General features: G+C 36.3%; 1 protein-coding gene across 9 annotated transcripts in view; it reads right to left on the reverse strand.

Annotated features, from left to right (window-relative positions):
* Positions 1-640: 640 nt before the first annotated feature.
* Positions 641-13,997, reverse strand: part of adcy8 (adenylate cyclase 8 (brain)) — a 92,238-nt gene continuing 78,881 nt past the window's right edge. For 7 of the 9 annotated variants that reach the window (XM_048163424.1, XM_048163426.1, XM_048163423.1 and 4 more), the window contains 6 exons: positions 9,696-9,854; positions 6,730-6,774; positions 6,411-6,557; positions 3,328-3,420; positions 3,062-3,176; positions 641-1,281 (listed from right to left, as the gene is read on the reverse strand). In XM_048163424.1, the coding sequence (XP_048019381.1) occupies positions 794-1,281; positions 3,062-3,176; positions 3,328-3,420; positions 6,411-6,557; positions 6,730-6,774; positions 9,696-9,854 (1,047 nt within the window). In that variant the 3' untranslated portion in view covers positions 641-793. The remainder of the gene's footprint in view (positions 1,282-3,061; positions 3,177-3,327; positions 3,421-6,410; positions 6,558-6,729; positions 6,775-9,695; positions 9,855-13,997) is intronic. The other 2 variants (XM_048163420.1, XM_048163422.1) reach the window with 1 other exon arrangement.

Raw genomic sequence — 13,997 nt, forward strand, 5'->3', positions numbered from 1 at the left:
ACTCTAAAAAGTAATTTCAGGGCCCTACCACAACTTAAATAAATGAATGGTTGCAAGTTAAAATTCTAATTGTTTCAATTAAACCATTGTAAACATTATTTTGTAGAGTTCTGTTGGCATAATAATGTTGATCATTACATCAGCTTCAAGTTTTGAACTCTGGTAGTTGGAGCGACTTAATTTTTTAAGTAATCAACTTAAAAATTTGTGTTTATGCTACAAATTATTAAGTTCCTCTAACTCTGTGTAGCTTGTTGGTTGAACGTAAATTCAAAGTTGTCATAACTCAATTTTTTTTTTTTTTTTTTCAAATTGCATTAATTTTTTTCCAACACTGTTTTTTGGAGTGCACAATAGGGAAGAAAAGACTATTGAAACTTCTGTTTCTTGCCGAATTTAAACATAGAGGTAAACCTGCAAACAATCTAGTAATTAAATATTTTGCTGTCATCAACAACAAAGCTGCACGTGGAGCCATTTTGGTTATGAGCATTGCCATAGAAACTAATAATATCTCAGTCTGGGGATGTTAAAAATTCTAAGGAGAATCTCGGAGTTAAATAATTCCGACGTGACGTGAACACAACATTAGATCAAGCCATTCATACAGACCTTTATTAAAAGGAAGCTCAGACCTTTATAAAAAAATTAAACCCCTTTATTGTTTCTCAAATACAAAAGAAATACAAAAAGAAACACAGACAGCAAGAGAGACACTCAGTCAGCGGCAGCAGTCTGAAGTACAGCTCAGTCTTTTGGTTCAGTACGTAGTTTTTTTTTCCTCATCCAAGATCTAGGCCAGATCGTTCTTGTCCGTGACCTCGGCGTGGCTGGTGTCCGAGCCGCCCGGTGCCAGCAGAGTTCTGCGGTTATAGTGGTGGCCCTTCATGATGCCTGAGTTGTTGTTTTCATTGAGGATTTGTTTCTGTTTCTGCCGGTTGAGGGACTGCACCAGGCCGAGCACCACGGCGGCGAGCGAGTACTGGCCCGTGAGCTTCCTCGGCTGCAGGATGAGCGGGTTAGGCTGCACGCGGCCCATCAGGAAGTGCGTGCGGATCTTGCCTTCCTGTTCGCTGATGCCCTTCACGTAGATCTCGCCTCGGTACTCGAAGGCGAAGCCGCGCTCGTTCAGGATGGCGTAGGTCTCCTCTGGGAGCTGGATCTTGCCGCTGACACCCGTGCTGTCCATACGACTTGCCAGATTGACCGTCTTCCCCCAAATATCATACTGCGGCTTTTTAGCGCCGATCACTCCAGCCACCACAGAGCCATGTGCCATACCTGAGGGAGAGAGCGAGCAGAGCGTTAGCATCAGCAAATCTCACTCTTCACCTTGTTAAAAAGACATGATGGTGCAAGCTGCAATGGAGCTACATTTCAGCCTTTTAGGCCCTGTTTACACTAGTGCGTTCATTTTAAAGTGCATAACTTTTGCTAGTTACACTTGGCAACTACACTACTCCAGAGTTTTCAACCCTCGAAAACTGAGACTTTTGGAACTGCTGCAGACTCATTTTTAGTTTGAAACTGTGTTTCGTTTCAGTGTAAATGGACCAAAACAGAGATTTCTGAATATGAAGGAGTGGCTGCCCACATAGCGCTACCAGAACACGACAATCACCTCTCTCAACGGACCTGTAACAGACCAGCCTCGACGACTGTGTAAACAATAACATGGAGACGAAACTGCAAGCTTCTCTGACTTTGTTGTCCTTTTTAGCAGCCATTGTGCAATTAAACTCTGCATTTTTTAAATACTGCAGCTGCCTAAATGCCCAAGAGACAAGCTATTATTATAGCAACTGGCAGCCGTTTACACTAAGCGCAGGCCCAGTGTGCTTGAATAGTGTAGACGGAGATCTTTTTTGAAATGCAGTCATTTTCATTTTAAAATGCAGTGTTAAAATGGAAACGCACTAGTGTAAACAGGGCCTTGATAGAGTGCAAGAGCCCAGTTCCGGAAGAAAAAATTCTATTAATTTTTATCACAAAACATTGATTTTTTTTTTTTTTGTGATGATAAATAAATCTTTCATGACAGACCTATGATGAGTCCTGAAGCTATCAAGAAGCCACAAGTCATTGATTTCAATTTATTAATTTGACTGTTCTTACCCTGAAATTAGCTTAGATGCTGACATGTCATAAAATCAGCTAAAAATAGATAGATAAAAATAATAATTAACATATTTAGAAAGAGATAAAGGCTAGATAAACAGAAAAATACTTTATCATAATTTAAAATGTTTTCTATTTTAATATATTTTAAAATATCATTTATTTATGTGATGGCAAAGCTGCATTTATCCTTCAGAAATCATTTTAAAATGCTGATTTGGTGCTTGAAAAACATTTCTTATTATTATAAGTTGAAAACAGTAGTGCTGTTTGGAATTTTTGTGTGGAAACCTTGATACATTGTTTTCAGGAAATTCTGATGAATATAAAGAACAGTTTTAATAAATTTCTTCACTGTGACTTTTGATCAATTTAATGCATCCTTGCTAAAAAAAAGTATTCATTTCTTTTAAAATTACATTTTTAAATGGCTCTGTACAGAAAGATAAAATTTAGATTTTTTTTAGGTGCACTTGAAATAGAAATTCTAGAAGTGTTCAATGTGATTTAAAAAAAAAAAACAACAACAACTAATAACTACATTACCCATGATCCTGAAATGATCAGAAACCATGGAAACAGGAATAGTGACTGCCCACTCCCACAATGCATTGCAAATGATATACCTGTAATCGAGTAGGGCCACCTAACAACCTCAAACATCTTATATGAATATTTCATCAGAAATATCTTTTCCAATTTTCATTTTTTTTTATTTTTGTAAAGTTGTCAATCTTCTCAGAGCTGGTTGTTTTCATTCATGGCTTTAAATCTATATTAAAATGTTCTGAAATTCCTATGGAGAAGATAAATTATGGGTAAAATACTTTCGGAATCAAGGCTGATAAAAAAAAAAAGTGGGCAGTCACTGTTGCACTCAAATGTCATTGTCACTTTCAAATGTGTTTCTAAATTAATTGTGTTTAAATCATTTGACTCTTACCGATTCTGAGTTGGAAGTTGTTAAATGAATGTTTGTTGATCTCCTGAATGCTTTCATTCAGAGCAATGGCGAAATCTGCCAGCGCACACAGATGCCCCCATTTATCCTCACATTGCTATGGTAACACACATATATAGAAAGATTAGTGCACAAGCTAACCCTTTTATAGATTTCAAACTACAGACACTGCTTATAAGAAGACATCAGATAATATGTTTTAGCATGAGTGAGTCTGTAGGCTTCTGTATGTGTGTGTGTTTTCATACTTGTTTCTCAGGAGACAGTCCTGACACAGCCATGTACGTGCTGCCGATGGTCTTTATCTTCTCGATGTCCTGAAATCGCTCCTCCCCCAGCAGCTGTAGAGAGAGAGAATCTTTCAATTATGACATTAAACTTTCATCAGCAGCTTCTGAGCAGGTGTGATGGATCTGTGCATCTTAGATTAATCATCAATAATAAAGTGCACCTTTTATGCTATTTTAAAGGTTCTTATTTTTTGTTTTGGAGGTCTCCAACAACAGGTTTACATGCATCCAAGTAGTGATGGGTCAATCATAAATGATTTGTTCATTTTGAAGGAATATTTAATATAAATCGGGAAGTACGAGTTGTCTCAGAGAGTGATTCGTTCATTTTGTGTTGACCACGCATGGTTCTGTACCGGAAACAGAAAGGAGTGTCTATAAAGTACCTCAGGGATGATGCGTTTTTGTAGGCCAACCCGGAAGTTAGCAGCGCACGGGTTCCCTCGGTTGAAAGCCTATTCATTTTTCCCATAGACTATTGGAAAATCGCAGAAAATAAGCTCTGTGTTTAACAAAGGGTTATGACACTTACACGTTTTGTCTATCAAGATAATCTTTACAAGTTAAAACAACAAATACATTTTGAAGCCTAAATAAAGTCGTCAGATATAAAAAGCTAACAGTAGGCTATAAACGGACTACAGCACACCATGGTCGCGGATCAACGTCGTCACCACCAAGCTTCTTCAAACTGAATTTAAAAAACAACTTTATTTATAAACATGCTCGCTGATTATGATCTGCGCTGTGTATGAATACTTATCCACTTTTTCATGAGAAATGCTGTCCAAATGTCCTGTTTATCATGATGACGTCTAAAGTCCCCGCCAAAGGAAGTAGTCCCTTTTAGCAATTTGTTAGCAGCCGCCGTTTTTAAGACACAGTAAAGGTTTAAAAAATCACAAGCGGGTTATAACTGGTGTGTTTTATGTCATAGATCAAAACGTGAAAATATTTAGAGGCTTTGTTAACCACAGACCTTATTTCAGGCGATTTAGCAAAAACCCATTCAAAAAACCCATAGACTTTACGGCGTTGGAACCGGAAGCCCCTAAAATGCTAACTCGCTTCAAGGTTTTGCCTACAAAAATGCATCATCCCTGAGGTACTCTATTTACACTAAGTGCAAATAGAGTCCTTTGTTGGCAAATGCTATTTACACTAGCTCCACCCACCAATGTCTGGTTGGGCTACTCAAGTTTTTAAAACGGCTCACAGAATTCAACATCTTCAGTGGCGCAGCAGTAGCGAGTAAGGTTTGCAGACCTGGCTTTTAAAGCAATCGTCGAATCGGCTTTTTGCCGAGCTCGCATTTATTTTCAATAAAAATGAAAATAATGTTCTAAAAGTGGTAATGAACTGCGAACAAGTGTTTAATAATATTAAAAGTGTTTATTGGGTAGGGTTAGGGGAAGGTGTAGGGAGGGTTTTTATTCTCCCAATAAGGCACCATCCATTAAATACATTAAATAAATAAATAAATAAATATAATAATTTACACTCTATGATATTATTGCAATCCTGAGGTGCAAATAGTATCTGCCAATATAAAGTATAGATAGCATCTGATTACTATTTACTCTTATTACAAAGAACTGATACTTACATGGTGTAAATAGCATCTGTCGCTAAGAAAATATGATATTTTCACTTAGTGTAAATAGCATCTAATTGCTATTTACACTTATTGCAAATAGCCGCCGCTATACAGAAATTATTAGCTCACTTCTCGAGTCTTCGGGTCTGAGTCGTTCGATCTTTTGTCACGTGACGTGACAGCTGTATTGGATACAGAAATTAGTTAATAATTCCCAACCTTCCTTACAAACAAGAGCATAGTTAGGTTTTTTTACTTTTACAGTTATGTGATGTTTCTGGTCTCAAATTTCTAACAATTTATACATTTCTGTCAAGATGGTTCTTTTCCATAACTCGTGATGAACTAACTACTCAGATCCAAAGACTCAGGAGGAGGTGAACTAATCATTTCTGTTTCCAGTACACACTGCATAGCTTCAGCCTATGTGAATGTGACATGACAAAAGAACAAACGACTCAGATCGGGAGTTGAGGTGAACTAACAGAATGCATAGCCTGAAGATCCAGCTAAGCAATTAATGAATCTTTTCTGTTTCTCATAATTTGGCCTTGGCTGCATTATATTTTTTCTTTTTCTAAATGTGATCAACGTTTATGTAACAAAATGAACAAAATGAATTGAAAAAAGATTCATTAATTTTGCTAAACAAGAGTCAGTAAATCCTAAATTCCCATCAGTACATCGAAGGTAAAAAATATTTCTGAGAGCCTACTCTGCTCTGATTGGTCAGATGGCCCAGTCTGTTGTGACTGGTCTACTGCTTACAGTGCATGTCTGAAAGATTCACCTTATCTGAATTTCAGTTCTGGAGGCTTTCTTAGCCCTTGTATACAAGTGATACAAACAGTAATGATGGCGTCGGTTTTCTTGTGTTGATTCGAGCCCGAGTCCTCATCCTTTGGATGCATACAAAATGGATTTACTTTCAGAGCAACACAAACCAAACTCTTCCAGGCCTCAGCTACAACTACAGTGTTTAAGGGCGGGCCAAAGTAGACGTTGTCCGTGGGCATCCAATGAAGACCATAGGCTGGCATTATTCAAATGTGTTACAAAATTACATTGGTTCAAGCAGGAAGTGAGACTGGAAATACTGGCAACTTGTTTTAGGCAGTTCTTTTTTCTTTTGGGAGACAATAACTCCATTGATCGTGCACTTTGATCTTTAAAACTGCAGACCTTTCACGTTCACAAACAGCTACATTATATAACACATTACATGAAAGGTAATTTCTGAAAAGGGATAGTTCACTCCAAAATGGCAATTCTGTCATTATTTACTCACCCTCATGTCATTACAAACCTGTATTCTGTTTTGCGGTCAAAATGGACTGTCATAGAATGGGTTTGGATCAACATGAGTGTGAGTAAATAATGACAGGATTGTCATTATTGGTGGACTATGTCTTTAAACACGTGTGTGTGATGGTAGAATTCTGACCTCATCAAAATCAGCGATGATCTCGTTGAGCAGCCGCAAACACTCCACACCCTGATTATTCATCTCCGTCTGCGAGTAAAAATCCGCAAAGCCCGGAATGGAGGCAAACATCACTCCCACCGTGTCATATGATTGCGAGTAGAGCTCCTACGGATGGAGACCACACATTAGAAACCTCCTCACTGGAATGAAGTCAATTTCAGATAACTTCGGTTCAGTTTGACACATGTAAATACATACAGAAATGTGGGTCAACAATATGCATAATGTGTTGACCACTAGAGGGCAGTGTTGCTTTATAACTAACACACTTGATTACCTCATAAGTGGGAGTCAGAACAGATGCATCTGATAAGGCTGATATCTGATAAATGTCAATACAACACATACAACATACAAAAAACATGGTTTACATATAATATGTAATATAATGTTATTAATTTTAGTATGCAGTACAATATGTTAATATATTATATATTAACAATGTTATATTTTATTTGTAACAAAATAATATGTAAGAATAAATATATAAATGAACACATTTTTATATATAATTAATCATCTTAAAAAACAAACAAGTGTAGCAACAACAACAAAAAATGTTGCAATGGCAAACAACATTTTTCTGCATGTGCATAAAACTATACCAAACACACTTGGTTAATTCATAATGCATCTTATAAAAAATGTAAATTTATTTCATTTCAGCTGGTTGTCAAGGCTAGTTGCGTAAGAACCATTTAGTTTAACTTGTACTAAATTAACAAACTAAAACTGAAATAAAAATGAATAAAAACTATATTTACAACATATTTACAAAAAATGATTTCAAAATATTAATTAAAAATTCTCAATTATACTAAAATAACACTGCTGAGAAGCTAATATTTTATATATAATTCAAATACTACAAATACAAAATTAAAAAACATATAGGCATAATAATAACATAAATGTTATTAATTATAATATGCAATAAAATATGTTAATATAATATAATATAATATAATATAATATAATATAATATATAATATAATATAATACTTTTTATAGAATTAATCATCTTAAAAACAAACAAGTGTTACAAATTATATTCTCTGCATGTGTACAATAATTATAAAACAGAATGGGTCCTGTGTGATCGGTGCCTAAAGGGCCCTAAAAAACCATGGCTTATATACACATGGCTATGAACAGACCTCATACGCACTACATATTGTGTCACAACGTACGGATATACCACACTTTTAAAATAAAGTGTGCAGATTTATTCAGACAAATTATGTGCTATATTTGACATCTTATGTGTGCAAACCACAAGGCCACAGTTGTAACTACTTTGCTGTTTAAAGAGTGAGCTGTGGTCAATGGCATAAGGTTAAACTCTCTCAATACACCCTAAACATTCATCATTGCACTGACACGCCCCGCTGACGCATGATGTCATCACTGCATGTCAGTACTGCTGAGCGATTATGTGTAAAAAGTCAGTGACTGTTAAAGACAAGTGTAGAAAACAGGTAATAATACACTTAATAAGTGTTAGTCACTGAACCAAATTACTGCAGTGCCCTTCAAGAGTGGCAGGTTTTGTGAGCAAGACCGCGGTATGTGTGCATGTGTGAGGGAGAGGGATCATTTTCTCATCTTAATAATAGCAGAGAGTGGCGTAAATTATGGTTCACACACTCAGACACACACACACTTTTAGCGTCACCAGTTAAATCATGCCTCAATACTCCACCTGATTATAAATGAATGGGATAATTAAAGCAACTCAATACACTCACCCACACACACAGGCTTAATGGATGCATTTTTTATCCGTGAGTTATACAGCTCCATTATTTAGACTCCCTATTGTCTGATTGACTGACAGCGGAAGATTCCAGAAATAAACAGAGGAGTCACATCAGGACAAGAGAGCACACAAACACACACACAGGCTAGCTTTACGAACTCAAAGGAAAGGGCAAAGGAATAAGAAAAAAAAAAAAAAAAAAAAAGAAACTAGCAAAAAAGATATGCAGGCTCATAAAACATGGCTGCCACAAGATAAACAATCTATGTTGCAAGCACAACAAAATTAACCAGAACCAGAAGCTTTTCCAAATGGGAGACAAATTGAATTAAGCTGCCTACTAAGATACCTTATTTTAGCAAAATTCTAAGGCAACACTGCACACTTCCTGCATGGAGAAGGCTATCTCAGAATGTATTTGTACAAGCTAACTGAAGGGAAAAAAATCAGAGTTCTGTGTAATTAAAAAAAAAAAAAAAGACGGTCCCACTTTATATTAAGTGGCCTTAACTACTGTGTACTTACATTTAAATTAATCATTTGATACAATGCACTTATTGTGTACATACATGTTTTTACATTGTACTTATATTTTAAAAACACCTGCATGTAATTATATCTGTAATTAATTTCTGTTATTACATTTATAATTACACTGTTGTTGACCCATCCCTTACACCTTACCCCCACCCTTAAACCTACCCAAACCACCAAGCTTTCCCTAACCTTACCCGTATCCACCTCAATAGCAGCACAAGTGTTTTGCAATTCAATATGAACCCAATAAGTACATTGTACTTATTTTTTAATGTAAGTACATAGTAGTTAAGGCCACTTAATATAAAGTGGGACCAAAAAGACTATAAACTTTCTGCAAGAAATCGCTTATGCTGCAATTATCTGATAAAAAAAAACAGTAATTTTATGAAATATTTTTACAATTTAAAAGAAGTGTTTACTATTTTAATATATTTTAAAATGTAATTTATTCCTGCCATGCTGATTTTAATCAGCATCATTATAGTCTTCGGTGCCACACGAGCCTTCAGAAATCATTCTAATATAGCATTTATTTGAAATATAAATCTTTTGTAAGATTATAGTTTTTACTGTTACTTTTCATCAATTGAATGCGTTCTTGCTGAATAAAAGTATTACTCCTATTTAGGCAGCTTACTAGGTTTTGGATAAGAGAGCTACAGACTTTACCGGTCTGATTGGTACAGTGCGTATTTAATTTGTTCTTTTCTTTGTTTTGTCATCTATATTTATTATTGATTTGTGTAAATTTCTTAATTGGTTTTGACTTCCGCAGCAGCAAATGCTTACAAAAAGTTGATTGTCATGCTAATAAAGCACAATAGAAAACAAAGACAGTGGCAGTGATTCATCCTCTCCTCACTTGTTCTTGCTGTCTAAGTGCTGCCATGTTTTTCCTGTCAGACTAAAGAAGTGAGACACCCAGATCCATTCTGTCTCTCTACCTCATTGTCTCTGTCTTTCTCCAGGAAGTGGCGTGCGACATGGCTGGGGAGAATGTTCCGGAGCATGTTCTCATTGTGTTCACGCAGCTCTCGCATCTCATTTATCTCTTCCTTCGCCTGTACACGCCATAGGAAGTCCAGACGAGCAGTATACTCCAGCTGAGAGACAGAGAATGAAGCTAGTCAGACAACAAAGAATAAAAAGCATCACAAGATACATTAAATCATCAAAAGCAAGCAAAAACACAGGACAGCCAATCAGTGTTACAGTCCTATATAGTTATTTTATAAAGCATGTATGAGGCTCACACAAGCCTTGGCAGAGAAGATCGGCTGAACAGCTCAATATCTGCCCATATCATCTGCTGCTAGCTGCATAAACATATAGCCGTTATGACTGTCTTAAGAACTAGTATGACCAAATAGCAGTTATTTAGGGGTAACCAGTTTTACTTTTCGGTATCAAATTAGACTAATCTACGTTTTTACATAGCTGACTTTAAAAATGTTATGAACAGTCTTAAATAAAAATAAATTGATGACTAACGTTTATGCAACCAGCCTCTGATAACACTCACTTCACGACTGAATGTTCGTCACCACAAATGCAAAGAATATTATGAATTTGCCCCTGCTACTCAGCTCATAACACACAGACAGTGAAAGACCAAAAAAAAAAAAAAAAAAAAAAATATATATATATATATATATATATATATATGTGTGTGTGTGTGTGTATATGTATGTGTGTGTATATATATATATATATATATATATATATATATATATATATATATATATTTTACTGTGCAAAAGTCTTAGGCATGTCAGTATTTTCACCCCCCAAAAAAGGTTTTAAGCCAGTTATTTATATCTTTTGCTGTAGTGTGTCAATAGGAAATATCCGTTCACATTTCCAAACATTCATTTTGCCATTAATTGTAAAAATCCAGTGAGATTTTTCAATACACAAGGAGTCTGACAACAGGCGGTGCTCCACACAGTGATCTGATCTCACCATCATCGAATCCGTCTGTGATTACATGAAGAAACAGATGAAACTGAGACAAACTAAATCCAGGAGAACTGTGGCCGTGTCTCTATAAGATGCTTGAAGAAACCTGCCTGCTAAGATACAGTACTGTGAAGAGTTTTAGGCACTTGTGTAAGAATGCTGTAAAGTGAGGATGTTTTTAAAAAATACTGTTATAAATAGATTTTATTTATCAATTAACTTATATTAACTAAATGAAAACAATATTTTGTGTGACCACCCTTTGCATTTAAAACAGCTCTTGTCCAGGTACACTTGGGCATCATTTTTCAGGTAGCTTTGCAGGCAGGTTTCTTAAAATCTCTTGGAGACACGGCCACAGTTCTTATGGATTTGGTTTGTCTCAGTTTCATATGTTTCTTCATGTAATCACAGACGGATTTGATGATGGTGAACTCTGATCTCCATGTGGAGCACCGGCTGTTATCAGTCTTATTGTGTATTCAAAAATCTCACTGGATTATTACAATTAATGGCAAAATGAATGTTTGGAAATGTGAACGGATATTTCCTATTGACACACTACAGCAAAAGATATAATTAACTGGCCTAAAACCCTTTTTTGGTGGTATGTATAGATAGATAGATAGATAGATAGATAGATAGATAGATAGATAGACAGACTATATTGCCAAAAGTGTTGGTACACCTGCCTTTACGTGCACATGAACTTTAATGACATCCCATTCTTAATCCGTAAAGTTTAATATGGAGTTGGCCCACCCTTTGCAGCTATAACAGCTTCAACTTTTACATTGAAAAGACTGAATTGTTGTAAACACAGAACAAGACGCAACTGACAAATACTTTGACTAGTGCTGTCAGTCACGGGAAAACCCCTTGACTGTTAAAAGGACAAGATAATACATTTAAACAGATTTTTTATTATGAACATAGGACTGACCTGAAGGAAGATGCTAAATCTGAATGCAGGTAATAAACTCGCTCACTCTTTCTCACAATACTCTTCTCCATAGTACAGTACGCTTCAATGAACAATATCAATTGAGAACATACAGGTTATGTTGCTAAGAGTGGTTGCTAAGAGTGTTGTGTTTTATCATGAATAAAACACAGCTATTGACCAATCAGAATCAAGGGCAGGAACTAACCGCTTTATATATGAAACATTTCTATTCATTTCTATCAAATAGAAAAGGAAAAAGGCTTTAAGTTTCAAAGAAGAGAGAGAGAGAGAGAGAGAGAGAGAGAGAGAGAAAAGAGTAGGTATTTCTAATAACTGTCAGCAATACTAGGCAGATGAATAGCAAATACACACTCAGCAAACACAATCCAGTCACTGGAAAAAAAGGCACACAAAAATCCTAGCAACTAGAGGAGGAAAGCATCTGTAGGTAATCAACGACAGGAAAGATGCAGAGAGGTGCACGTTCTTCTTAAATGGGGAAAATAACTTCAGAATCATCAGAAATCAGAAAAGTATGTAGAAATGCTTTAAAACATTGATTGCAAACACCCTTATATAGGTTTCATGTTCAAAAACATTCTTAATTAAATGTGTGTGTATATATATATATATATATATATATATACACACACACACATTTAAACAAGTATTAAATCCCCAAATTTCTACCTTTTTATAGTGCCATCCATTTGCAGCAATGACAACATTCAATGTATTCAGAAGTGTTTTAGCTTACTTTTGTAGGTGTGATTTTGGCCAATTGCTGAGACAGATTGCTCCAGTTTGTTGAGGTTAATCAGGTTTGTACATCATTTTCAAACAGTGCCACATGTTCTTAGTTGAAGTGAGTCTTTGACTAGGGTATTATAGGTTATTCACACTTGTTTTTGAGCCACTCCAGTAAGTTAATTAAAAAGTTAATTTGGCTTTGGGATCATCGTTCTGCTAAAAGAAGACCGTCCTTCGGATGAGACGTTAAACCGAGGTCCTGACTCTCTGTGGTCATTAAAAATCCCAGGATGTCCTTCGAAAAGAGTAGGGGTGTAACCCCGACATCCTGGCCAAACTTGCCCATTGGCCTCTCTCCATCATGGCCTCCTAATCATCCCTATACACTGATTGGCTTCATCACTCTGTCTCCTCTCTACCAATAAGCTGGTGTGTGGTGGGCGTACTGGCGCAATATGGCTGCCGTCGCATCATCCAGGTGGATGCTGCACATTGGTGGTGGTTGAGGAGATTCCCCCTTCAATATGTAAAGCGCTTTGAGTGCCCAGAAAAGTGCTATATAAATGTAAGGAATTATTATTATTATTATTATTAAAAGCATCAGGGTTTTGGCAGATTTCTCATCTATTTCTCCCTCTGCTTTAAGCTGATGCCGAGTCCCACAGCAAGACGCCACCACATTACTACCAACTAAACTGGTTAGGGGGCAGTCTTGGGCTAATGATTAGAGAGTCAGACTGGTAAACCAAAGGTTGTGGGTTAGATTCTTAAAGGGATATATATCCATATTTAAAACTTTATAAATTCAATTTAAAATAATCCTCTGACGTGGGATGGAGGAGTATTGTAAGCTGTCTCGTGGTTCAAACAAATAGGGTTGTGCAACAAATGTAAGCTCCTCTTCTCTTATATCAAATCATCTGACATTTCTCCTTTAAAATCATCATTTTAGACTTATAATTCATGACCGGTGATTTGCTTTGCTCTATCCTCTGCGCCTCTGTGTTCGTCATTATGTTGTGCGTCAGGTCAATGGATACTCTTCCGTCGCGAATCGACTTGCACATTCTGAATTTATAGAGTTTTAAATATGGATATTTTTCGTATAAAAAAGATTGCTTTGCTTCAAAAGGCCTTTATTATTCCACTGGAGTCGAATGGATTACTTTTTTTTTATGGATGGATGCATTATTTTTTACTTTCAAAACGCAACCCCCCCCATTCACAATCATTATAAACCTTGGAGGACTAAGGATATTTTTGATTGTGTTCGTCTAAAGGAGATATACACCTAGGATGGCTTGAGGGTGAGTAAATCATGGGATAATTTAATTTTTGGGTGAACTATCCCTTTAATACCAGCAGGAAATGACTGAGGAGCCCTTGAGCAAGACACCTAACCCCTAATCGCTCCACTGCTCCGGGTGTGTGTGTCCACGGTTTGCAGTGTATGTGTGTTCACTAATGTGTGTGCACTAACTTGGATGGGTTAAATGCAGAGGACAAATTCTGAGTATGAGTTACCTTACTTGACCCTCAGGTCATGTCACTTCACTTAAGTTCACTTAACACTGTTTATACCTATTTATAT

This window comes from Megalobrama amblycephala, linkage group LG17 (genome assembly GCF_018812025.1).
Source record: "Megalobrama amblycephala isolate DHTTF-2021 linkage group LG17, ASM1881202v1, whole genome shotgun sequence".
Taxonomy (NCBI): domain Eukaryota; kingdom Metazoa; phylum Chordata; class Actinopteri; order Cypriniformes; family Xenocyprididae; genus Megalobrama; species Megalobrama amblycephala.